General features: G+C 39.7%; 1 protein-coding gene across 1 annotated transcript in view; it reads left to right on the top strand.

Annotated features, from left to right (window-relative positions):
• Positions 1-27551, top strand: part of LOC128639754 (uncharacterized) — a 293450-nt gene that overhangs the window by 104903 nt on the left and 160996 nt on the right. The window contains exons 12-16 of the mRNA XM_053691880.1: positions 4549-4727; positions 8181-8328; positions 9482-9558; positions 17750-17768; positions 26911-26978. Coding sequence (XP_053547855.1) covers positions 4549-4727; positions 8181-8328; positions 9482-9558; positions 17750-17768; positions 26911-26978 — 491 coding nt within the window. The remainder of the gene's footprint in view (positions 1-4548; positions 4728-8180; positions 8329-9481; positions 9559-17749; positions 17769-26910; positions 26979-27551) is intronic.

Genomic DNA, 27551 nt, shown 5'->3' with positions numbered 1-27551 from the left:
AGCTGATGGGTACTTCCTACTAATGCTGATTAGCTGATAGGTACTTCCTACTAATGCTCATTAGCTGATAGGTACTTCCTACTAATGCTCATTAGCTGATAGGTGCTTCCTACTAATGCTCTTTAGCTTGTAGACACTTCCTACTAATGCTGATTAGCTGATAGGTACTTCCTACTAATGCTCATTAGCTGATAGGTACTTCCTACTAATGCTCTTTAGCTTGTAGACACTTCCTACTAATGCTGATTAGCTGATAGGTACTTCCTACTAATGCTTATTAAATGATAACAACTAGTACTTAAGTGATGACCAGCGTCACTAAAGTACTTATAAGATGCGCCTAGGATTAATATAACCAAAATGAAAATAATTATTGAGATATGTGCTGTAAAGATCGAATTGGTCAATAGCAATAAGCAACAACAGTATACTGTAAAAAATATTATTAGAGCAACAATATTAAAGCAACAATATAATGGTGCTCCAAAATGGAGAAAATAATGTATATATATATATACAAACTGTATAGTCCAGTGTATATGTTCTGGTGCAAAGTCCTGCAATACGCAATAGGTAGTTCCAGAAGCTGACAGATATACAACAGTATTCCAAGAAAGAATAGGCCGCTCCTCCAGGGTGTTATGCCGCAACACGGATGACAGATCTAGGAAGGAATGGATAGAGGGCGCCACATAGTGCAGATCATAAAATATAGGTAAAGGCAACAATAGGAACACAAGAATCCTACTTACACAGTATAAAGCACAAATGTGCTTCCTAGACTTATTAAATGATAGGTACTTCCTACGAATGCTCTTTAGCTGATAGTTACTTCCTACTAATGCTCATTAGCTGATAGGTACTTCCTACTAATGCTGATTAGCTGATAGTTACTTCCTACTAATGCTGATTAAATGATAGGTACTTCCTACTAATGCTGATTAGCTGATAGGTACTTCCTACTAATGCTGATTAGCTGATAGGTACTTCCTACTAATGCTGATTAGCTGATAGGTACTTCCTACTAATGATGATTAGCTGATAGGTACTTCCTACTAATGCTGATAAGCTGATAGGTACTTCCTACTAATGCTGATTAGCTGATAGGTACTTCCTACTAATGCTGATTAGCTGATAGGTACTTCCTACTAATAATCATTAACTGATAGGTATTTCCTACTAATGCTGATTAAATGATAGGTATTTCCTACTAATGCTGATTAGCTGATAGGTACTTCCCACTAATGCTCATTAGCTGATAGGTACTTCCTACTAATGCTGATTAGCTGATAGGTACTTCCTACTAATGCTGATTAGCTGATAGGTACTTCCTACTAATACTCATTAGCTGATAGGTATTTCAAACTAATGCTGATTAAATGATAGGTATTTCCTACTAATGCTGATTAGCTGATAGGTACTTAATACTAATGCTCATAAGCTGATAGGTACTTCCTACTAATGCTGATTAGCTGATAGGTACTTCCTACTAATGCTCATTAGCTGATAGGTAATTCCTACTAATGCATGTCACAAAGAAAAAGTCCTCAGCACCAATAGGATCATTTGCTTTATATACATAAACTGGGAGCTTATTGTGATGCACTTTCCAAGCCCTTGTATACACCTTATTCACAGCATATAATTTAATTTCAACAAATGGCAGAAATACTGAACAGATGACCAGCAAGAGTCAATGTTGTATTGGTTCAAGTGTAAAGAGAAATGCGCAACCCCCACACACAAGCCTCACCTTTGGGCTACGGAGAGAACATTGGAATACCTTTTCAAATGCCGGGTTGGTCCACAGGAGCTGTCTGTTTCACAGTTTGCTTGGACTTGTCTGAGCTCCCTCCGTCAACCACGGGCAATAGCTGATGACGTCATCAGTGTTCCATGTCTCCGCTTCTCATATCACTCATTGCCAATTGTATGGAAATAACTGCAAGCTTCCCAGGGTCTGATGAAGGACTTGAACAATCTGTGCTCACTCTCCCCCAATTTGGCATCAAGTTCAGAAGAACAAAAAATCAAGAGCACCAGACAGGTTCAATTATAAAAGTTAATTTTTATTCAGCTCACAACAGATTCTTTAAAAACTATTCAAGACATCATAACATTAAAGACCGATTGGAGAAGAGTTCCCGCTTACGCGTTTCGGTAATAGTGATAGCATATAGGAACTACACAAAATGATTGTATTTAAAAAGCCAACCTAAATATGATAGGATAATTAAAAACATTCTACTTGTTCACTGATCGTATGTACTATCTGAAACACTCCCAGCAGATCACATAGACAGATGGACCTAGGGAAACCGGGGATAGTTAACTATTTGACTGCTCAAAAAGGGGGATGGTTTTATGTCAATTATGTGAGTTTGAACAGTGTATGCCTATGTATGATAATTTGTAAACTACGGATGCAATTGTTTTCCATTTCTTAGTACTAAGCTAGCAAATGGTTACAAATTATTGCGAACATACAAATAAAGATACAAATACATATGTACAAGTGACCAACTATAGACATTTACTTATAGGACTTGAGGTACCTAATCAAGGTTATGTTGGATACAATGTGCCCTTTATGTGTCCTACCACACTTCATGTTATGTAAATATATATAAAGTGTTTTATAATCATTAAATTATCTCACTGTACTGGTCAATAAAATCCTTTTGTGACCAACATATATGTGTGTATTATCATTAAAACACTGCCACGTCTCACAGAGATCAAATAGATACTACAGTTAATTTTGTTTACCATTAAGGAAATATTTAATTTTTATCATGCTAGCGTATCTGTGAACAGCACTAATTTGTTGCTGCTAAGTTGGCTGTTATCTAAATTATTTCCCTAGTTCTACATGATTATGCAGTAACAACAATTATTGTACACATCTTGCATTCTAATTGATCATTCTAAGGAAATATTCTTATCGAACATACTTTTTCTTAAAAATTATTTTTGATAATGATCTCTTTATTAGAAATCATCAGAAATTACAATGAGTTGAAAAAGATTACTAGTTCATATTTACTTTTGAGTAAGTGCAATTTCAAAAATATTGGCTAATCTTCATTGCCAAAAATGTATCACATCATACTCAGAGTTTAGTCCAAAAGGTTCTCTGGTTTTCAATTTATGAATCCAGAATACCTCTCTCAAAGCTAATTCTCTGCTTTGACCTTGTTTATCTTGATGTATTTTCTCTATTATTGTCCATCAAAGAGAAACAGGGCATTTTTGGTGCTGTATTTTGAAATGTTAAACTAAGGGTGTGGTTAAGGTTCCCTAACTCTTTCTTTGACTTCTCTTGTTGTGAGTCCGATATACTGAAGGTCACATGAGGTGCAAGTTAACAGATATATTGCAAATGTTTCCCTGCAGTTAAGGCACATTCTATGATGGTACATTTCTCCTGTTGCAGAACTTTTAAAGGAATCCCCTTCTTGGAGAAATTCACATGCCTTGCATGTTGATTTGCTGCAATGGTACATTCTTTTAAATGTAAGCCATTAACTCTGAACTGTTGTAGCCTTACTTAATTTAGTGGGTGCTATATGGTTCCCTATGGACATGCCTTTTTAAAAAGAAAATCTGCAGCCCTGACGTGCTATTTTGATTAATTTCTCATCAGCTTGTAAGAGAGGTAAATGATTTTGGATGATGTTGCAAATTTGATGATTTTGATAAGCCCAATTCTATACTGGCCACATAATCAGCTCTATACTGACCACAGCATAAGCACAACTCTACTCTATACTGACTTGAGGATAAACCCAGTTCCTATATGCTATGACTACGGCTTTTGCTGAAACGCGTAAGCAGGAACTCTACTCCAATCTGTCTTTGATGTTATGATGTCTTGAATAATTTTTAAAGAAGCTGTTGTGAGCTAAATAAAAGTTAAATTTCATAATTGGACCTGTCTGGTGCTCTCTTTGTTCTTCTGAACTTCCTACTAATGCTCATTATCTGATAGGTACTTCCTACTAATGCTCATTATCTGATAGGTACTTCCTACTAATGCTCATTACCTGATAGGTACAACCTACTAATGCTCATTAGCTGACAGGTACTCCCTACTAATGCTGATTATCTGATAGATACTTCCTACTAATGCTCATTAGCTGATAGGTATTTCCTACTAGTGCTCATTAGCTGATAGATACTTCATACTAATACTCATTAACTGATATGTACTTCCTATTAATGCTCATTAGCTGATATGTACTTCCTACTAATGCTCATTAGCTGATATGTACTTCCTACTAATGCTCATTAGCTGATAGGTATTTCCTACTAGTGCTCATTAGCTGATAGATACTTCATACTAATACTCATTAACTGATATGTACTTCCTATTAATGCTCATTAGCTGATATGTACTTCCTACTAATGCAATAATTGAATTAACTCCTTGGCCACTAGAGAATTACTATGCAATGTGTGGTGCTCATTTCTGACAACTACATGGTTAATCTATAACCACAACACTACTAAAGATCTGCCCATTCTCTTTGTTTTTTTATTGTAAAGGTGATAGTAATGAGGCCATTGCAGCATATTTCAGCGCTCCTGAGTCATTTAAGAATAAAACTTTCTCTTGGGACACAGAGGCTTGGATGCTCGCTGCTACAATCTATTCCATCCTGCTGTATGGCAAGCAGCCGTTCCAAGACCTGGCACATCTCAATGTCGTCCAGTTTGTCAGTGAGGTAAGTGCGTTCTACAGAGTGTTTCTGACGCATAACAGATGATAATGCTCTGTCTATGTTGAGTTTAGTGTCCATGACATAAATGTTATTGAGTCAGAACTGGGCTCCAGCCAATCATAATATTTATGTTTGGTGGAACTTCACATTTGATGCCATTCTAATCTGTTTGGAATCCCTACAGTAAGACATTTAGGGTCCAATGATCAAACAGACGGAGAGAAACTACACATAAGGTTGGGGATTTTTTTTAGACCTTTTATTGTAATGTTTTAGTCTCTCCTTCACATAGATGACACTGCATAGTGGGATAAATATCTACCATGTTTAGTTTTAACATTTTTTGAGGAACCTCATCGTACCAACGAGACATCGTAGATCATCTTGTCTGAGCGGAAAATTTTATATCATTGCATATATTCACAAAATGAGAATGAGCTGAGGGACACAGGAGGTTGATTGGAGCCCGTCACATTTTATTGATGGAGCTTTCTTGACAAGGGAGGGACCATGGGTGGTTAGTGGGTAGCATTTTTGGGTGTTTCTGGTGGTCTGTGAGTGTGTAAGGGCAGTTTGTGGGTGTTCCATGGGTGGGGCTAAGGGAAACTATGAAAAGAGGGACATATGTCTGTCTCAGAGGGACAGAAGGACAGAATCAGGGGTTGTCCCTCTCAAATAGGGACAGTTGGGAGGGACATCGGGCACTCAATACCTCTCTGGCGTGACCGTGGGCAGTTTACACTTTATCACATCCTACACCTGAGACCTTTTGAGGTCACATTAATTCCTGTTACAAGTAGATTTTCCAAGCAGTTTGTAAAACTTAATTCCCTGTTAAAATCCACGTTAACAACCAACATTTACAAAAAAAAATCCAAAAAGTCCAGGGTCAAGCAGACAGAAAGAAAAAGAATCCAGAAGCTCTTAAAAGTAGAAAAATTTATTGAAAATCGTTAAAAATAGGCAGACTCCATACAAAAATAGTAAGCAGTAAAAACAATAGTGAGCAGTAAACAACATTGTTTTACTAAGAAGCAAAAAGTTAACACATTGGCATCTACTTATCAAGCCGTCAACCGCAAATACTCTGGAATTCCTCAGCGTATTTGTGGTGAGCCTGATTCCCCTTATTATCAAACCCTACAGACCAGCAAAAGTAGAATTTAGTGACGTAACATACGATCCGCCAGACTCAGTCCGACACAGATTGATGCTTATGTCACTCCAGATGTTCCGAATGCAAATTCGGCACTATCTGACTACTTTTGCTAGTTATCAAATAACTAGCAGGTACACTCGGCACTATTCCGGCCCAGCGTACCTGGTTTTCAATCTGCCGCCTCCATATGAATCAATGGGAGTCTGAAAGCAGCGAAAGCTTATGTTCGCTGCTGCCTGATATCCCATTGATTCCTATGGCAATGTTTACACCTAACACCCTAACATGTACCCCGAGTCTAAACACCCCTAATTTGTCCCCCCTACACCGCCGCCACCTACATTATACTTATTAAGCCCCTAAACCGCCGCTCCCGGAGCCCACCGCCACTATAATAAACTTATTAACCCCTAAACCGCCGCTACCGGACCCCACCGCAACTAAAAAAAGTGTTTAACCCCTAAACCGCCTCTCCCGGAGCCCACCGCCACCTACATTATATTTATTAACCCCTAATCTGCCCCCCCTACACCGCCGCCACCTACATTACATTTATTAACCCCTAATCTGCCCCCCCCACACCGCCGCCACTATATTACATTTATTAACCCCTAAACCTAACCCTAACACCCCCTAACTTAAATTTAATTTAAATAAATCTAAATAAATATTCCTAGCATTAAATAAATTATTCCTATTTAAAACTAAATACTTACCTGTAAAATAAACCCTAAGCTAGCTACAATATAACTAATAGTTACATTGTAGCTAGATTAGGGTTTATTTTTAGTTTACAGGCAAGTTTGTATTTATTTTAACTAGGTAGATTAGTTATTAAATAGTTATTAACTATTTAATAACTACCTAGCTAAAATAAATACAAATATACCTGTAAAATAAAACCTAACCTAAGTTACAATTACACCTAACACTACACTATAATTAAATTAATTCCCTAAATTAACTACAATTAAATAAAATTAGATAAAATTATCTAAAGTACAAAACCCCCCACTAAATTACAGAAAATAATAAAAAAATACAAGTTTTTTTAAACTAATTACACCTAATCTAATCCCCCTAACAAAATAAAAAAGCCCCCCCAAAATAAAAAAAGCCCTACCCTACACTAAATTACAAATAGCCCTTAAAAGGGCCTTTTGCGGGGCATTGCCCCAAAGTAATCAGCTCTTTTACCTGTAAAAAAAATACAATACCCCCCAACATTAAAACCCACCAACCACACACCCAAACCTACTCTAAAACCCACCCAATACCCCCTTAATAAAACCTAACACTAACCCCTTGAAGATCACCTTACCTTGAGAAGTCTTCACCCAACCGGGCCGAAGTCCTCAACGAAGCCGGGCGAAGTGAACCTCCAGACGGGCAGAAGTCCTTATCCAAGCCGGGCAGAAGAGGTCCTCCTGACGGGCAGAAGTCTTCATCCAGACGGCATTTTCTATCTTCATCCATCCGGCGCGGAGCGGCTCCATCTTCAAGACATCCGATGTGGAGCATCCTCTTCATCCGGAGTCTTCTTGCAGAATGACGGGTCCTTTAAGTGACGTCATCCAAGGATTGAGCTTGCATTCTATTGGCTGATTGGAACAGCCAATAGAATGCAAGCTCAATCCTATTGGCTGATTGGATCAGCCAATAGGATTGAACTATTTGTTTGTTTTTGTGTTCAGACCCCTGAGTGTTGCCTCAGTTCTGTTCCCCCTCTATAACTTTAGACTGCGGTCAAATGGAGATACCAGGAGCTATTGCTCTGGATAAAGGGATGTCCAGGACAAGGGAAGTGTTCTGACGGAGGTACTCATTCGGGGTACCAGGTGGTCCGTCACATACTTGCCTTGTGTCTTGCCCCTTGCCCAATCCTTGTATAATTCTTGTATAATTCTATTGTTAATGCCTCACTTATAAAATGCTCACTTTAGAAAGATTTAGACAGATTTCTGTGTTTCTTCCAGTCCCATTGATTTCATGGTTATATTGTTGTCTAATTCACTTTTCTTATTAACTAAACAAGTAAAGTTTCACCTGAGCAGATTGATTAGAAGAGCAGCCATCACTTGTTTATCATGTAAAGGAAACCTGTAGTGTACCTGTCAGAGTTGTTCTTATCAGCCAATCAGGATTAATACTGAAGTATCAGTTCTCCGCAAAAAAGCTTTTTCTAAATAAAAATATTTGTCATCTTTATAATTTGCGTGTGCACAATAAGGAACGTTACACTTTGCTCACCACTAGTCATGTTAATACAAAATGTGTTGGTGTGTTTAATCCCACAGATTATATCAGGTCACACAGCAAAAATTCCAGACTCCATTCCACTGGATTTGTGGAAAATTGTGTCAGGGAGTCTGTCCCATAATCCTTCTAACCGCATGTCAATAAAGAGGTTGCTCAGGGAGCTAACGAAGTACAAATCCACTCTGGGTAAGTGACAAACACAAGTAATGTAACAGCGCCAGGGGTCATGCGGTGCGCTCACAACTTCATTGTGTAACCAAAATACCTCTTTATGTCACTTTACATTACTCAATGTGCAGATTAACCGATAACACACATGCACACACATGCACACACACATGCAAGCACACAAATGTACACATACGCGCACCCACACATACACACCTACACACATGCATGCACACACATACACACACACATATAAACACTTAAACACATGTGCAAATGAACACTCATGCACACATACGCATACTCACACATGTGAACATACACTCACACATACACACACATGCACACACATACACACACATGCACACACATGCACACACATGAACACACACGCACACACTCATGCACACACATACACACACTTAAACACACATGCACATGAACACTCATGCACACATATACACATGCACATGAACACACATGCACATGAACACACATACACACACACACACATAAACACTTAAACACACATGCACATGAACACTCATGCACACACACACATGCACATGAACGCACATGCACACACATACACACACTTAAACACACATGCACATGAACACACGTGCACACACATAATGCACTTCTAAATACAACATAATAAACATTAAATCCCATTCATATTCATTTAAAGTTACAGTAACACTTTGTAATTACAGACATTTCTATTGAGGTTCTATAGACTAACATGTCAGTCTTAACGTATTTAATACAAATTAACATTGATTTTACTGCAACTGTTTTTCAATAGCCAATCTCCGCCCAGTCCGCCCACCATATGGAGAAGCCAATCTGGGCTTTTGTCCACACACAACAAGGCTAGTCACTGTCATAAAGTTAGTGTAAAATTAATTATTTTGCAGTTGTTATTAGGAACACATATGTAGCAGAGTTAGCCTTCAGAAGTCAGCAGGTGCATTTCAAGTTCTAAAAATTTGAAAATCCTCAATTTTCAAAATAAATCATGAAAATATATTGCAAAGTGGTTTCATTAGACATAACATTTTATATACAAATCTCAAGCTGTTTAATGTCACTAATTAATGTCACTATATAATTATAATGTATCGTTTAATTAGAAGATGTATTACATTATTTGCTATATTTATTTCAGGGAGAGGAAAAGAAGCAGTGCATTGTGTGACACCGATGTGTAAATGCAAAGACATCTATCCTCAGGATATACTGCGGGTACAGTGCACATTACTAGCTTTATATTCTTATCTAGTAATACCTTGTACTATGCCTCTGAGCACTGATGTGCAGTCAGAATTTACTAATCGCACCATGAATTGCTGGGGCGCGATCCGATATACGGCGTAGTTTTCGGCGCAAGCGAGGGAACCCGCGCCTCCCGTAATTTCACCTCGCACATCGGGCTATCCAATATACGGCGCCGTCAGATGCTAAAGTGGCGTAAGTAGGACAAACTGGTGTTCTGAAAAGTGCGCAAATACACATTTAGTCGTCGCAAGTACTTACGCCAGTCTTTTGTTCACGTAAAGTCTCAATAAAATGTATTTTTATGCAAATTTGTCTGACTAGTAAAAATAACTTATACTCCATCTAAATTACGCTATTCAAGTCATACATAAACCCATGCGCAGCCGGGATTTTCTTCAGTGTGTTTGGATGGTTCGTTGAGCTACAGCACACTACAGTGAGTTTAGGATTAGTAAGAGTAGTGAGAGAGGCGCAGCATAATAGTTAGTTAAGTCAGATTTTTGTTTGGGTAAGCTTGTACATTTACTTACACTTCTTTTTACATATTGCACACATATTGCATACACACAAATACAAAATACACAACGCTTTTTTTTTTCTAACACCTCACACATTTTATTTCAATTTTACAGTGTGATAGGCTGAGTGTTTGGTTGTGATTGTGTGTGATTGAACTGGGAGTGAACGTGAGTGTGTGTAGTTTGAGGATGGCAGGGAGAGGTAGGGCGGAGGGGAGAAGAGGAGCGGAGTTGCAGGGAGTGGAGTATTGTAGCGGACAGGAGGAGCAGCGGGGTCCCCGTCAGGGAGTTAGTGGAGTGGGGAGAGGGAGAGTTAGAAGGGATGATGGGACGGGAGATACCCAGAGACCAGGCACACTTAGAAGAGGGACAGAGGGTGCACATGGGGACAGAAGGGGGAAGGAGGGAGAGGATAGGGAGGAACCCACACCAGGGACATCCCAGGGAGGAAGCCAGGTGGCCACAGAGGAGGAGCGCATGAGATGCCCAAACTTCTCATTTGATGAGAATGTTGCGCTAGTCCAGGCCATCATGGACAACCACAGTGCCGTCTTTGTCCAGAAGAAGGGCAAAGGCGTTGCCCGAAGGCGTAAGGAAGCATGGTTGGCGGTAGAGGATGCTGTAAACAGTGTGGCCCCGCAGAGGAGGACTGTCGAGGGACTTAAAAAAGGTGGAACGATTGCAAGAGGTGGGTGAAAGAGAAGATGGGCCAGGAAGCCATGCACCAGAGGGGAACAGGCGGTGGTCCACCCGTGGAAGCAGAATACAATGTCTGGCAGGAGATGATACACAGGTCCCTGAGTATCACAGCAGTCCATGGACTTCCAGGGGCTCGTGACCCAGGGGTTGCAACCACAGCACCTCATGCTGGTGAGTAACATCCCACACACCAGTATGATATGTATTTGAGATATAACATCCTTTAATGTCACACATTTATGTACACAATGAGGAGCATGGTATTTGGCCTACTAACAAACACATCTACAATTATATTTGACATTAATGCTACTTAACACAATGCAATTCATGATATGAGGTGGAATAGTGCAATACTAACATGTCTCAGAGTAACACAGGCCACAAGCCACATGTTGAGTTTTCAGTAAATGGACACTATAACATCACAATACTTTTAGCTCAGAAAGCAGGTTCTGTGCCTACATCAGGCTAAAGTAAATTGAGTGACCATAGCGTCACTTAAAGAACACATTTTCTCCATCACTGACATGTACACATAACTATTGTATAAAACACATACCTGTATACTGTGCAGATTAAAATCCCTCATATCACAAATCACATTGTGCACATGCATGTTATACAGTTTGACATGAGAATGAGTATTGTCCCTAGCATGTATCAATGTATATTGTATGCCCACATGGACATATATATGACTGTACTAATCCCTATCATCATTTGACTCCTCCTCAGAACCTCCTATCACCAGGCTGCAAACAGGCATGCTGCCACCTCCACCACCACCACGAGTCACAGGCATGCAGCCACCTCCACCACCAGTCACAGCCATGCAGCCACCTCCACCACCAGTCTTCATGCAGCAACATGGACATTATGCTCCCAGGCATCAGCAGGGTTGGATTGCCTCCGTTGAGGACCCAGAAGTGATGCCACCACCATTGGCATACGACCCCTGGCAAGATATCTGGCCTGAGGAATATCCTTTTGGCTTTGAGGGGGAGCCAAGTCAGCCACGAAAGGGTCCATGTCTTTACCCCCCCCCCCAACACAATATCAGGCCAGTCATGGCTTTTCCACACAGGGGATGTTGCAAGATATGCACACTGGACAGGCTGAGTGGTCACACACTAGTCGTCAATGGGACTACCAATCCAGCCTGAGAGCTCCACCATCCGCTTCCCTTGGGAGAGCTCCACCATCCGCTTCCCTTGGGAGAGCTCCCCCATCCGCTTCCCTTGGGAGAGCTCCACCATCCGCTTCCCTTGGGAGAGCTCCACCATCCTCAGATGAGCATATAGATGAGGTTGTCCCTGAAGCACCAGCAGCTGAAGTTGGCCCTGAAGCACCAGCAGCTGAAGTTATCCATGAAGCACCAGCAGCTGAAGTTATCCATGAAGCAGATGCAGCTGAGGTTGTCCATGAAGCAGATGCAGCTGAGGTTGTCCATGAAGCAGATGCAGCTGAGGTTGTCCATGAAGCAGATGCAGCTGAAGTTGTCCATGAAGCACCAGCAGCTGAAGTTGTCCATGATGCACCAGCAGATAGAGCAGAACCTGTACCTAGAATCACTGCTGCTCAAGAGCCTGTAGATCCACTGTATTCTCCCCTGGGCGAGGAATACATTTCACTCCAGAGGAGGTTCATAACAAGCTGTGAGAGCATTCAAAGAGGCCAACAGAGGTTTCATAGGAGCCAAGAGAGGTTACTCAAGCGTAGCATCGAGCTGCAGAGGGACATTGCAGCCTCATTAAATGGAATTGTACAAAATCAGTCTCAGATGATGAGAATCCAGTCTGATATGCAGATGCAGATGGACAATAGATGGCGGGAACAAAACCAACTCTTGGGTGTGTTGGTTGAGCACTTCACACACCAGCATGACACTGCCTCCAGCCTTTCATCTGTGGCCAGCACTCCAGCAGAATCGTCTGAAGCTTCCCAAACCAGGAGAACCAGGAAATCCACTCCAGTCACCTCTGCCCCCTCATCCAAGAAGCTGAAAAAAAATATATATTCTTATAGTTCACCATAAATCTTGTCCTCTGTTATTTACCATATAATTGTCATCCACATCCATGTGAGGGGTGTTTTAGTACACTAATATTGTTAAAACATATAATAAGGCCTGTGTAGAAATGGCCCAAAAAAGGTAATATTATCCTGTTTCTGACATATTCTTGTACTATAACTCCCATCCACAATAGTTGTTTCTGAAGGGTACATATAGTAATATTCACTTGTAAGATGTAAATCAATGTATCTCACATCCAATATAAATTGACCCATTGGTATATATAGTAGTGATGTTACTGATTGGGTGGGCATTATCAGGTGTTTTAAGTCTGCAGGTGAGAGGTTGTTGTGTGTGATTGGTTTGACACAATTGCAAAGAGGGAGCCTTAAAGAAGGTGTTAGAAATGATCATATGAGCCATCCTAGGTTTTGCTTTCAACTAAGAATATCAACGCCTAGATCTAGAGTTTGGCGTTAGCCGTCAAAAGCAGCGTTAAGGGGTCCTAACGCTGCTTTTGGCCGTCTGCTGGTATTTAGAGTCAGGCAGGAAAGGGTCTAACACTCACTTCCCTACCGCGATTCCAGGCTACCGCAGATCCCCTTACGCCAATTGCGTATCCTATCTTTTCAATGGGATCTGCCTAACACTGGTATTTGGAGTCTTGGGAGAAGTGAGCGGTAGACCCTCTACCGACAAGACTCCTACCGCCAAAAAAGTCAGTAGTTAAGAGCTTTATGGGCTAACGCGTGAATATAAAGTTCTTAACTACTGTGCTCTAAAGTACACTAACACACATAAACTACCTATGTACCCCTAAACCGAGGCCCCCCCACATCGCCGCCACTCTAATAAAATGTTTTAACCCCTAATCTGCCGACCGGACACCGCCGCCACCTACATTATACCTATGAACCCCTAATCTGCTTCCCCTAACATCGCCGACCCCTATATTATATTTATTAACAGCTAATCTGTACCCCAACGTCGCCGCTACCTAACTACGCTTATTAACCCCTAATCTGCCCACCGGACCTCGCCGCCACTATAATAAATGTATTAACCCCTAAACCGCCGCACTCCCGCCTCGAAAACACTATAATACATTTTGTTAACCCCTAATCTGCCCTCCCTAACATCACCGCCACCTACCTACAATTATTAACCCCTAATCTCCCGTCTGCACCGTCGCCGCTACTATAATAAAGTTATTAACCCCTAAACCTAACTCTAACCCTAACACCCCCCTAACATAAATATAATTTAAATTAAATGAAATAATATTCCTATTAATAACTAAATTAATCCTATTTAAAACTAAATACTTACCTGTAAAATAAACCCTAATATAGCTACAATATAACTAATAATTACATTGTAGCTATTTTAGGATTTATATTTATTTTACAGGCAACTTTGTATTTATTTTTACTAGGTACAATAGCTATTAAATAGTTAAAAACCATTTAATAGCTACCTAGTTAAAATAAATACAAAATTACCTGTAATATAAATCCTAACCTAAGTTACAAATACACCTAACACTACACTATCATTAAATTAATTAAATGAATTACATACAATTACCTAAAATAAAATACAATAAAATAAACTATAAAAATAAAAAAGAATTACAAGCAGTTTAAACTAATTACACCTAATCTAAGCCCCCTAATAAAATAAAAAAGCCCCCAAAATAAAAAATTCCCTACCCTATTCTAAAATACAAAAGTAATCAGCTCTTTAACCAGCCCTAAAAAGGGCTTTTTGCGGGGCCTTGCCCCAAAGTAATCAGCTCTTATACCTGAAAATAAAAATACAATACCCCCCAACATTACAACCCACCACCCACATACCCCTACTCTAACCCACCCAAACCCCCCTTAAATAAACAGCCAATTGTATTGAACTCGCATTCTATTGGCTGTTCCGATCAGCTAATAGAATGCGAGTTCAATACGATTGGCTGATTGCAATTTTTTATTTTGGGGGGGCTTTTTATTTTATTAGGGGGCTTAGATTAGGTGTAATTAGTTTAAAATGCTTGTAATTCTTTTTTATTTTTATAGTTTATTTTATTGTATTTTATTTTAGGTAATTGTATGTAATTTATTTAATTAATTTAATGATAGTGTAGTGTTAGGTGTATTTGTAACTTAGGTTAGGATTTATTTTACAGTTAATTTTGTATTTATTTTAACTAGCTATCTATTAAATATTTATTAACTATTTAATAGCTATTGTACCTAGTTAAAATAAATATAAAGTTGCCTGTTAAATAAATATAAATCCTAAAATAGCTACAATGTAATTATTATTTATATTGTAGCTATATTAGGGTTTATTTTATAGGTAAGTATTTAGTTTTAAATAGGATTAATTTAGTTAATTTTAGGAATATGATTTCGTTTAATTTAACTTATATTTATGTTAGGGGGGTGTTAGGGTTAGGGTTAGAGTTAGGTTTAGGGGTTAATAACTTTATTATAGTAGCGGCGACGTTGGGGCAGAAGATTAGGGGTTAATAAATGTAGGTAGGTGGCGGGGATGTTAGGGATGGCAGATTAGGGGTTAATACTATTTATTATAGTGTTTTCGAGGCGGGAGTGCGGCGGTTTAGGGGTTAATACATTTATTATAGTGGTGGCGAGGTCCGGTCGGCAGATTAGGGGTTAATAAGTGTAGGTAAAGTAGCGGCGACGTTGGGGGGGGCAGATTAGGGGTTAATAAATATAATATAGGGGTCGGCGGTGTTAGGGGCAGCAGATTAGGGGTACATAGGGATAATGTAGGTTGCGGCGGTGTCCTGAGTGGAAGATTAGGGGATAATAGTATAATTCAGGTGTCAGCGATAGCGGGGGCGGCAGATTAGGGGTTAATAAGTGTAAGATTAGGGGTGTTTAGACTCGGGGTACATGTTAGGGTGTTAGGTGCAGACTTAGAAAGTGTTTCCCCATAGGAAACAATGGGGCTGCGTTAGGAGCTGAACGCTGCTTTTTTGCAGGTGTTAGGTTTTTTTCAGCCAGCTCAGCCCCATTGTTTTCTATGGGGATATCGTGCACGAGCACATTTTCCCAGCTTACCACTACCGTAAGCAACGCTGGTATTGAGGGTTGAAGTGGAGCTAGATTTGGCTCAACACACCCTTTTCTGAGCCTAACGCAGCCCCTCAGACAACTCTAAATACCAGCGTTGTTAGAAGGGTGCGTTGGGAAAAAAAGCAGCTTTAGCTACGCGGGTCTTTACCGACAAAACTCTAAATCTAGCCACAAGAGAACAAAGCACGTGTTCTAATTAAATCTGAAATTAGTTTGAAATAACATGCCCTATTTAAAAGAAGAAGGTTTTCTTTGGACTTGACTGTCCCTTTATATATTTTGGCATCAGTGCCAAGCTGTGTTAGCATTAGAATAAATTACACTCCAGTGGGTTCTAAAGAGATGAAGGTAATCCAATTTAAAGTAAGTAAGCAAGTATATGTCCCCAATGTGATAAAGTACATACAAGCTCAATCCATTTGATTATGTTGTGGCTTGAAACTATTTCAAATACACAAATAAACCTTAAAAAAGCAATATCATAGTATACTGTCCCTTTAACCTTGAGATGCTGCTTAAATGTATGTGTTTGTTAAGGCTTCCAGGGAGTTACGTTGGTTTTTTAGTCAGTGCAAGGGCTCCTGCACCTGCAATTTGTGGCGAGATGAGAATGGAGTAGATTTTCTGAAATCTGCGCGTGTAAGTACTTACGCTGTATATTGGATACCAAACTGCACGTGTTTTGTATGTCAGTCTATGGGTAAAAATAATACGGGCGAAGGCAGAAATATACGCGCGTAAGTTGTATGCTACGCTATATATGTGATACCAAACCCTCGCAAATTTTGGCGTCGCTGGCTTTTGCGGGAGACACTGCATATCGGATCGGGCCCCTGGTGTCTGACACATACGCACCTTCATAAACCTGTCTGGAAAATACTCTCTAAGTCCATTAACCCCTTCACTACTGGGAATTTCAGAGAACTTGCCCAAAATACTGCAGAGTGTTTAGTATTTTTGCTATTACTTTTATTTACCTATCAAAACTTTATATATATTTTTTCCATAGACAACCCAAGGTATTGATCTAGGCTCATTTTAGTATATTTCATGCCACTTTCACCGTTAAATGCGATCTTACAAAAAAAAAAAAGGTTAACTTTTTCACAAACTCTGGGTTTCTCGCTGACATTTTTTATAGTTATGACACAAATGGTTGTAAACACTTCTCTGGGATCCCATTTGTCCAGAAATAGCAGACCTACATGGCTTTGCCATTGCTTTTTGGTAATTAGAAGGCCGCTAATTGCAGCTGCGCACCACATTTCTATTATACCCCGTTGTACAAACGCTAGGATTTACTATTGAAACAAATAAAGGGGACTTTCATTCATAAAGTATTAGATACTACATGTAGAAAGCTCCTTTATTTGTTTCAACCGATCGCCGTTCTTAGCTGCTACAGCAGCCCACGGCTAAAAAATATTTTGCTAAGAGGTGACGTTTTCACCTCTTAGCCAATAGCCGTGCGGTAAATCCGTCTCCCAAGGGTGCCAAGCCGGATTTATCGCACAGCTATTGGCTAAGAGGTGAAAACGTGGGTTGCCTGAGCAGCTAAGAACGGTGATCACTTGAAACAAATAAAGGAGCTTTCTGCATGAAGTATCTTATAGTTCATGAATTAAAAAGTCTCCTTTATTTGTTTCAAAAACGCTAGTATTGACTCTCACTTTAAGGAGCAGCAGTCTTAAGACCGCTGCTTTTTATCTTGCACGGAAACTGTTAAATCAGCCGCTAAGTCTGTATCACCAAACACCAGCTATAAACTACAGAGGATTCTGTGTCGTTTCTTTTCCCTAACTGACATTTTGTTCATTTTGTTGCAGGGTTATGCGGATGTAAATGGTGAGATTCACACGACATGACAAGCATGGTATATAGTTTGCGGACTGTATCCATTAACCCTTTAAGGTCTGATCAGCTAGCCCCTAACCATGAGAACTCATAACAGCCCCAATAATGAGCAGTCTACTCCAAAGATCCCTCTACATGACCCCACATTATTAAACCCAATGTCACCTCTCCCGACATTAAACTTCATCATGAATGATTCTTACTTGCCTGGCAAATAACCCCCTAAACACACATAATCCTCAGTGGTTCTCTACATTGTTTGTAGACCGTATAGCCATGTGTAAATCATCTGTGGAAACTAAACCCACCTACTCATCTGATTGGTTAACAGACTCAGCATCCCACATTTAAATCTAGTGAAAGCTCATTATTCCCGGGATTAAATCTAGAGAGTGCCCAATACCTCATGTTTACACTCAACAGGGGCTAAGTAACCCTTGTTTAGACTGAGTGTAGCACTATAACCCTTGTTTAGACTAAGTGTAGGGCTACTTAACCCTTGTTTAGGCTTAGAATAGGAATAGGTAACCCTTGTTTAGACTGTAGTGTAGGACTCAGTAACCCTTGTTTAGACTGTACTGTAGGATTCAGTAACCCTTGTTTATACTGTAGTGTAGGACTCAGTAACCCTTGTTTAGACTGTACTGTAGGATTCAGTAACCCTTGTTTAGACTGTACTGTAGGATTCAGTAACCCTTGTTTAGACTAAGGGAAGAGCTAAGTAACCCTTGTTTAGACTAGGTGAAGAGCTAAGTAACCCTTGTTTAGACTGTAGTGTAGGGCTAAGTAACCCTTGTTTAGACTGTAGTGTGGGACTCAGTAACCCTTGTTTAGACTGTAGTGTAAGACTCAGTAACCCTTGTTTAGACTAGGTGAAGAGCTAAGTAACCCTTGTTTAGACTAAGTGAAGAGCTAAGTAACCCTTGTTTAGACTGTAGTGTAGGACTCAGTAACCCTTGTTTAGACTGTAGTGTAGGACTCAGTAACTCTTGTTAAGACAAAGTGAAGAGCTAAGTAACCCTTGTTTAGACTAGGTGAAGAGCTAAGTAACCCTTGTTTAGACTGTAGTGTAGGGCTAAGTAACCCTTGTTTAGACTAAGTGAAGAGCTAAGTAACCCTTGTTTAGACTGTAGTGTAGGACTCAGTAACCCTTGTTTAGACTAGGTGAAGAGCTAAGTATCCCTTGTTTAGACTAAGTGAAGAGCTAAGTAACCCTTGTTTAGACTGTAGTGTAGGACTCAGTAACCCTTGTTTAGACTGTAGTGTAGGACTCAGTAACCCTTGTTTAGACTAGGTGAAGAGCTAAGTAACCCTTGTTTAGACTAAGTGAAGATCTAAGTAACCCTTGTTTAGACTGTAGTGTAGGGCTAAGTAACCCTTGTTTAGACTGTAGTGTGGGACTCAGTAAACCCTTGTTTAGACTGTAGTGTAGGGCTATAACCCTTGTTTAGACTGTAGTGTAGAGCTAAGTAACCCTTGTTTAGACTAAGTGAAGAGCTAAGTAACCCATGTCTAGACTGAATGTAGAGCTAGACACAATGTAGTGTGGGACTCACTAACCCTTGTTTATACTGTAGTGTGGGACTCACTAACCCTTGTTTAGACTGTAGTGTGGGACTCGGTAACCCTTGTTTAGACTGTAGTGTGGGACTCGGTAACCCTTGTTTAAACTGTAGTGTAGAGCTAAGTAACCCTTGTTTAGACTAAGTGAGGAGCTAAGTAACCCATGTCTAGACTGAATGTAGAGCTAAGTAACCATTGTTTAGACTGTAGTGTAGGGCTAATTAAACCTTGTTTAGACTGAGTGAAGAACTAAGCAACCCTTGTTTAGACTGTAGTGTAGGGCTAAGTAACTCTTGTTTATACTGTAGTGTGGGACTCACCCTTGTTTATATTGTAGTGTGGGACTCACTAACCCTTGTTTAGACTGTAGTGTGGGACTCGGTAACCCTTGTTTAGACTGTAGTGCAGGGCTAAGTAACCCTTGTTTAGACTGTAGTGTGGGACTCAGTAACCCTTGTTTAGACTGTAGTCTAGAGCTAAGTAACCCTTGTTTGGACTAAGTGAAGAGCTAAGTAACCCATGTCTAGACTGAATGTAGAACTAAGTAACCATTGTTTAGACTAAGTGAAGAGCTAAGTAACCCATGTCTAGACTAAATGTAGAGCTAAGTAACCCTTGTTTAGACTGTAGTGTAGGGCTAAGTAACCCTTGTTTAGACTGTAGTGTGGGACTCAGTAACCCTTGTTAAGACTGTAGTGTAAGACTCAGTAACCCTTGTTTAGACTAGGTGAAGAGCTAAGTAACCCTTGTTTAGACTAAGTGAAGAGCTAAGTAACCCTTGTTTAGACTGTAGTGTAGGACTCAGTAACCCTTGTTTAGACTGTAGTGTAGGACTCGGTAACCCTTGTTTAGACTAGGTGAAGAGCTAAGTAACCCTTGTTTAGACTAGGTGAAGAGCTAAGTAACCCTTGTTTAGACTGTAGTGTAGGACTTAGTAACCCTTGTTTAGACTAGGTGAAGAGCTAAGTATCCCTTGTTTAGACTAAGTGAAGAGCTAAGTAACCCTTGTTTAGACTGTAGTGTAGGACTCAGTAACCCTTGTTAAGACTGTAGTGTAGGACTCAGTAACCCTTGTTTAGACTAGGTGAAGAGCTAAGTAACCCTTGTTTAGACTAAGTGAAGAGCTAAGTAACCCTTGTTTAGACTGTAGTGTAGGGCTAAGTAACCCTTGTTTAGACTGTAGTGTAGGGCTATAACCCTTGTTTAGACTGTAGTGTAGAGCTAAGTAACCCTTGTTTAGACTAAGTGAAGAGCTTAGTAACCCATGTCTAGACTGAATGTAGAGCTAGACACAATGTAGTGTGGGACTCACTAACCCTTGTTTATACTGTAGTGTGGGACTCACTAACCCTTGTTTAGACTGTAGTGTGGGACTCGGTAACCCTTGTTTAGACTGTAGTGTGGGACTCGGTAACCCTTGTTTAAACTGTAGTGTAGAGCTAAGTAACCCTTGTTTAGACTAAGTGAGGAGCTAAGTAACCCATGTCTAGACTGAATGTAGAGCTAAGTAACCATTGTTTAGACTGTAGTGTAGGGCTAATTAACCCTTGTTTAGACTGAGTGAAGAACTAAGCAACCCTTGTTTAGACTGTAGTGTAGGGCTAAGTAACTCTTGTTTATACTGTAGTGTGGGACTCACCCTTGTTTATATTGTAGTGTGGGACTCACTAACCCTTGTTTAGACTGTAGTGTGGGACTCGGTAACCCTTGTTTAGACTGTAGTGTAGGGCTAAGTAACCCTTGTTTAGACTGTAGTGTGGGACTCAGTAACCCTTGTTTAGACTGTAGTCTAGAGCTAAGTAACCCTTGTTTGGACTAAGTGAAGAGCTAAGTAACCCATGTCTAGACTGAATGTATAACTAAGTAACCATTGTTTAGACTAAGTGAAGAGCTAAGTAACCCATGTCTAGACTGAATGTAGAGCTAAGTAACCCTTGTTTAGACTGTAGTGTAGAGCTAAGTAACCCTTGTTTAGACTAAGTGAAGAGCTAAGTAACCCATGTCTAGACTGAATGTAGAGCTAAGTAACCCTTGTTTAGACTGTAGTGTAGGGCTAAGTAGCCCTTGTTTAGACTGTAGTGTGGGACTCAGTAACCCTTGTTAAGACTGTAGTGTAAGACTCAGTAACCCTTGTTTAGACTAGGTGAAGAGCTAAGTAACCCTTGTTTAGACTAAGTGAAGAGCTAAGTAACCCTTGTTTAGACTGTAGTGTAGGACTCAGTAACCCTTGTTTAGACTGTAGTGTAGGACTCAGTAACCCTTGTTTAGACTAAGTGAAGAGCTAAGTAACCCTTGTTTAGACTAGGTGAAGAGCTAAGTAACCCTTGTTTAGACTGCAGTGTAGGGCTAAGTTACCCTTGTTTAGACTGTAGTGTGGGACTCAGTAACCCTTGTTTAGACTGTAGTGTAGGACTCAGTAACCCTTGTTTAGACTAGGTGAAGAGCTAAGTAACCCTTGTTTAGACTAAGTGAAGAGCTAAGTTACCCTTGTTTAGACTGTAGTGTGGGACTCAGTAACCCTTGTTTAGACTGTAGTGTAGGACTCAGTAACCCTTGTTTAGACTAGGTGAAGAGCTAAGTAACCCTTGTTTAGACTGTAGTGTGGGATTCAGTAAACCCTTGTTTAGACTGAAGTGTAGGGCTATAACCCTTGTTTAGACTGTAGTGTAGAGCTAAGTAACCCTTGTTTAGACTAAGTGAAGAGTTAAGTAACCCATGTCTAGACTGAATGTAGAGCTAGACACAATGTAGTGTGGGACTCACTAACCCTTGTTTATACTGTAGTGTGGGACTCACTAACCCTTGTTTAGACTGTAGTATGGGACTCGGTAACCCTTGTTTAGACTGTAGTGTGGGACTCGGTAACCCTTGTTTAGACTGTAGTGTAGGGTTATAACCTTTGTTTAGACTGTAGTGTGGGACTCAATGACCCTTGTTTAGACTGTAGTGTAAAGCTAAGTAACCCTTGTTTAGACTAAGTGAAGAGCTAATTAACCCATGTCTAGACTGTATGTAGAGCTAAGTAACCATTGTTTAGACTGTAGTGTAGGGCTAATTAACCCTTGTTTAGACTGAGTGAAGAACTAAGCAACCCTTGTTTAGACTGTAGTGTATGGCTAAGTAACTCTTGTTTATACTGTAGTGTGGGAATCACCCTTGTTTATACTGTAGTGTGGGACTCACTAACCCTTGTTTAGACTGTAGTGTGGGACTCGGTAACCCTTGTTTAGACTGTAGTGTAGAGCTAAGTAACCCTTGTTTAGACTGTAGTGTAGAGCTATGTAACTCTTGTTTAGACTAAGTGAAGAGCTAAGTAACCCATGTCTAGACTGAATGTAGAGCTAAGTAACCATTGTTTAGACTAAGTGAAGAGCTAAGTAACCCATGTCTAGACTGAATGTAGAGCTAAGTAACCCTTGTTTAGACTGTAGTGTAGAGCTAAGTAACCCTTGTTTAGACTAAGTGAAGAGCTAAGTAACCCATGTCTAGACTGAATGTAGAGCTAAGTAACCCTTGTTTAGACTGTAGTGTAGGGCTATAACCCTTGTTTAGACTGTAGTGTAGAGCTAAGTAACCATTGTTTAGACTAAGTTAAGAGCTAAGTAACCCATGCCTAGACTGAATGTAGAGCTAAGTAACCATTGTTTAGACTGTAGTGTAGAGCTAAGTAACCCTTGTTTAGACTGAGTGAAGAACTAAGCAACCCTTGTTTAGACTGTAGTGTATGGCTAAGTAACTCTTGTTTATACTGTAGTGTGGGACTCACTAACCCTTGTTTATAATGTAGTGTGGGACTCACTAACCCTTGTTTAGACTAGGTGAAGAGCTAAGTAACCCTTGTTTAGACTGTAGTGTAGGACTCAGTAACCCTTGTTTAGACTGTAGTGTAGGACTTGGTAACCCTTGTTTAGACTGTAGTGTATGGCTAAGTAACCCTTGTTTAGACTGTAGTGTGGGACTCAGTAACCCTTGTTTAGACTGTAGTGTGGGACTTGGTAACCCTTGTTTAGACTGTAGTGTAGGGCTAAGTAACCCTTGTTTAGACTGTAGTGTCGGACTCAGTAACCCTTGTTTAGACTGAGTGTAGGGCTAAGTATCCCTTGTTTAGACTGAGTGTAGGACTAAGTAACCCTGGTTTAGACTGAGTGTAGGGCTAAGTAACCCTTTTTTAGACTGAGTGTAGGGCTAAGTAACCATTGTTTAGACTGAGTGAAGGACTAAGTAACCCTTGTTTAGACTGAGGGTAGGGCTAAGTAGCCCTGGTTTAGACTGAGGGTAGGGCTAAGTAACCCTTGTTAAGACTGTAGTGTATGGCTCAGTAACCCTTGTTTAGACTGTAGTGTAGGGCTTAGTAACCCTTGTGTAGACTGAGTGTAGTACTAAGTAACCCTGGTTTAGACTGAGTGTAGGGCTCAGTAACCCTTGTTTAGACTGTAGGGTATGGCTCAGTAACCTTTGTTTAGACTGAGTGTAGGACTCAGTAACTGTTGTTTAGACTGAGTGTAGGACTCTGTAATCCTTGTTTGGACTGAGTGTAGGGCTCAATAACTCTTGTTTAGACTGAGGGGGATATGTATCAAGCCGTCAACCGCAAATACGCCGGAATTCCGCAGCGTAAATGTTGCCAGCTTTATCTGACCTAGTTATCAAAGTCTACAGACCAACAAAATTTGAAATTTGTGACGTAACATACGATCCGCCGGTCTCAATCCGACGCAGATCAATGCTTACCTCATTACTGATGTTCCGAATACACATTCGGCTCTATCTGACACTTTTTCAAAGTTATCAAATTTCTAACAGGTACGCTCACGGCTATTCCGACCCAGCATACCTGGTTTTCAATCCGCCACCCTGGAGGCCGCGGATGCTATAGAAATCAATGGGAGTCTGAAAGCAGAGATAGCTTATGTTCAATGCTGCAAGACAAAGAAATATAACCCATTGACTTCTATGGTAGAAAACAAGTCACGTTTACACCTAACACCCTAAAATAAGCCCCGAGTCTAAACACCCCTAATCTGCCGCCCGACATCGCTGCCACCTAAATAAAAGTTATTAACCCCTATCCCGCCGCTTCTCGACACAGCCGCAACATAAAGTTATTAACCCCTATTCTGCCGCTCCCCAACACCACCACCACTAAATAAACGTATTAACCCCTAAACCTCTGGCCTCCCACATCACTACCACTAACTAAACCTATTGACCGCTAAACCGCCAGCCCCCCACATTGCCATAAACGAAATTAAGCTATTAACCCCTAAACCTAACAACCCGTTAACTTTAAATTAAAATTACAACATCCCTATCTTAAAATAAATTTAAACTTACCTGTAGAATTAAAATAAACTATTTTTAAACTATTAATTAACCTACCCTAAATATTATACTACAATTAAATTGAACTAGCAATTAAATAAACTAAATTACATATTTAAAAAAACCTAACCCTACTCAAATTATTTAAATATACTATTAAACCTTATTACAAATTACTAAATTACCAAAAAAAAAAAATGCTAAGTTACAAAAATAAAAAAACACTAAATTACGAAAACAAACAAACCACATTATTAAAAATAAAAAAAGATTTACACCTAATCTAATAGCCCTATCAAAATTAAAAAGCCCCCCAACATAAAAGAAACCCCTAGCCTACAATTAACTACCAATGGCTGAGTTTGGGGCTTGTTAAACCTTTTTTAGACTGAGTTTGGGGCTTGTTAAACCTTTTTTAGACTGAGTTTGGGGCTTGTTAAAGGGACATAATACTCATATGCTAAATCACTTGAAACTGATGCAGTATAACTGTAAAAAGCTGACAGGAAAATATCACCTGAGCATCTCTATGTAAAAAAGGAAGATATTTTACCTCACAATCTCCTCAGCTCAGCAGAGTAAGGTCTGTGTAAAAAGTTATACTCAGCTGCTCCCAGCTGCAGGAAAAAAAAAATGAAGAAATAAACAGCAGCCAATCAGCATCAGCACTGCTGAGGTCATGAACTCTTTTACTATGATCTCATGAGATTTGACTTAACTCTCATGAGAATTCATAGTAAACTTCCTTTACCTGATTGGTGAAATAAGATGAGAGTGCACGAGGCTCATCCTTTTGGCTGTCCCAGGACAGACATACTAATATGCTGCTTAGAAGTCCTTTACAATGGGATGTGGCTACTGAGAAACTTTTGAGGTAAAATATCTTTCTTTTTTACATTGAGATGTTCAGGTGACATTTTCTAGTCAGCTTTTTACAGCTATACTGCATCACTTTCAAGTGTTTAAACATTTGGGTATTATGGCCCTTTAAGCCTTTTTAGACTTAGTTTGGGGCTTGTTAAACCTTTTTAGGCTGAGTTTGGGGCTTGTTAAACCTTTTTTTCAGTCTTAGTTAGGGGCTTGTTAAACCTTTTTTAGACTGAGTTTGGGGTTTGTTAAACCTTTTTAGACTGAGATTGGGGCTTGTTAAACCTTTTTAGACTGAGATTGGGGCTTGTTAAACCTTTTTTAGACTGAGTTTGGGGCTTGATAAACCTTTTTCAGTCTTAGTTTGGGGCTTGTTAAACCTTTTTTAGTCTGAGTTTGGGGTTTGTTAAACCTTTTTAGACTGAGATTGGGGCTTGTTAAACCTTTGTTAGACTGAGTTTGGGGCTTGTTAAACCTTTTTTAGACTGAGATTGGGGCTTGTTAATCCTTTTTAGACTGAGTTTGGGGCTTATTAAACCTTTTTCAGTCTGAGTTTGTGGCTTGTTAAACCTTTTTTTAGACTGAGTTTTGGGCTTGTTAAACCTTTTTTTGACTGAGTTTGGGGCTTGTTAAACCTTTTTAGACTAAGATTGGGGCTTGTTAAACCTTTTTTAGACTGAGTTTGGGGCTTATTAAACCTTTTTCAGTCTGAGTTTGTGGCTTGTTAAACCTTTTTTAGACTGAGTTTGGGGCTTGTTAAACCTTTTTAGACTGAGTTTGGGGCTTATTAAACCTTTTTTAGACTGAGTTTGGGGCTTGTTAAACCTTTTTTTAGGAGTTTGGGGCCTGTTAAACCTTTTTTAGACTGAGTTTGGGGCTTGTTAAACCTTTTTTAGACTGAGTTTGGGGCTTATTAAACCTTTTTCAGTCTGAGTTTGTGGCTTGTTAAACCTTTTTTAGACTGAGTTTGGGGCTTGTTAAACCTTTTTAGACTGAGTTTGGGGCTTATTAAACCTTTTTTAGACTGAGTTTGGGGCTTGTTAAACCTTTTTTAGGAGTTTGGGGCCTGTTAAACCTTTTTTAGACTGAGTTTGGGGCTTGTTAAACCTTTTTCAGTCTGAGTTTGGGGCTTGTTAAACCTTTTTTAGACTGAGTTTGGGGCTTGTTAAACCTTTTTAGACTGAGTTTGGGGCTTGTTAAACCTTTTTAGACTGAGTTTGGGGCTTGCTAAACCTTTTTAGATTGAGTTTGGGGCTTGTTAAACCTTTTTAGACTGTGTGTGGGTTTCAACAGTGTATAATTAAATGTAGGGGAAGTGCTAGCATTTAGACACGTTTCTTGTACTGTATGTTCACTCATAGGGTTTGTTTTGACCCAACAGGCAAATTCATAAAGGAAGAAATAAAGGAATTAACTGAAGGCAGCACTATAACAGATGCATCTTTGCTGGTAAATATTTCCCTATATATAATGTTATTGATTCACTTAACATAAAAAGTCATAGAGCACCTGGAATGTTTCCTATTGAGATATGTCACATGTTGGGGCACCTTTAGAAAAACAAATCAGTTTTACGCAATAAGAGTGAGCTGTGTTTGGCTTTTTGCGCGGTTTTAAAGTTCAGTTCCATTCCGTTCAGCTTTTCTGCTGCATTAACTTCACCAACGCTTTACATTGAAACAGTGGGACACTGATATTCCAAATCGTCAGCAAAATCGTTTCAAGTACATTTGTGTTAAATGTTGAACTTCTGAATTTCAGTATAATTGACCACTTTAAACCCCATATTAAGCTCTTTGAGATGGTGCATCTTTGGCTTTTATGTGTATTTTTATGCGCAGTTTAAACAATAAAAAGGCCTCATTATGAATACTCACATAAATATAGATGAAAGAAATGCTGCACTTTTTTTTTTACACTTTTTTTAAGTTTATCTGATGCCAGCAGAAATACAGCATTTATCTTACAGATTTCTAAAGCGCTCTGATACATGGGGCCTATCTATCAAACTCAGTATTGAGC

The sequence above is a fragment of the Bombina bombina genome, chromosome 9 (assembly GCF_027579735.1).
Source record: "Bombina bombina isolate aBomBom1 chromosome 9, aBomBom1.pri, whole genome shotgun sequence".
NCBI classification, from domain to species: Eukaryota; Metazoa; Chordata; class Amphibia; order Anura; family Bombinatoridae; genus Bombina; species Bombina bombina.
Note: the sequence above shows the minus strand (reverse complement) of the source record. Positions and strands in the feature narration are given on the sequence as shown.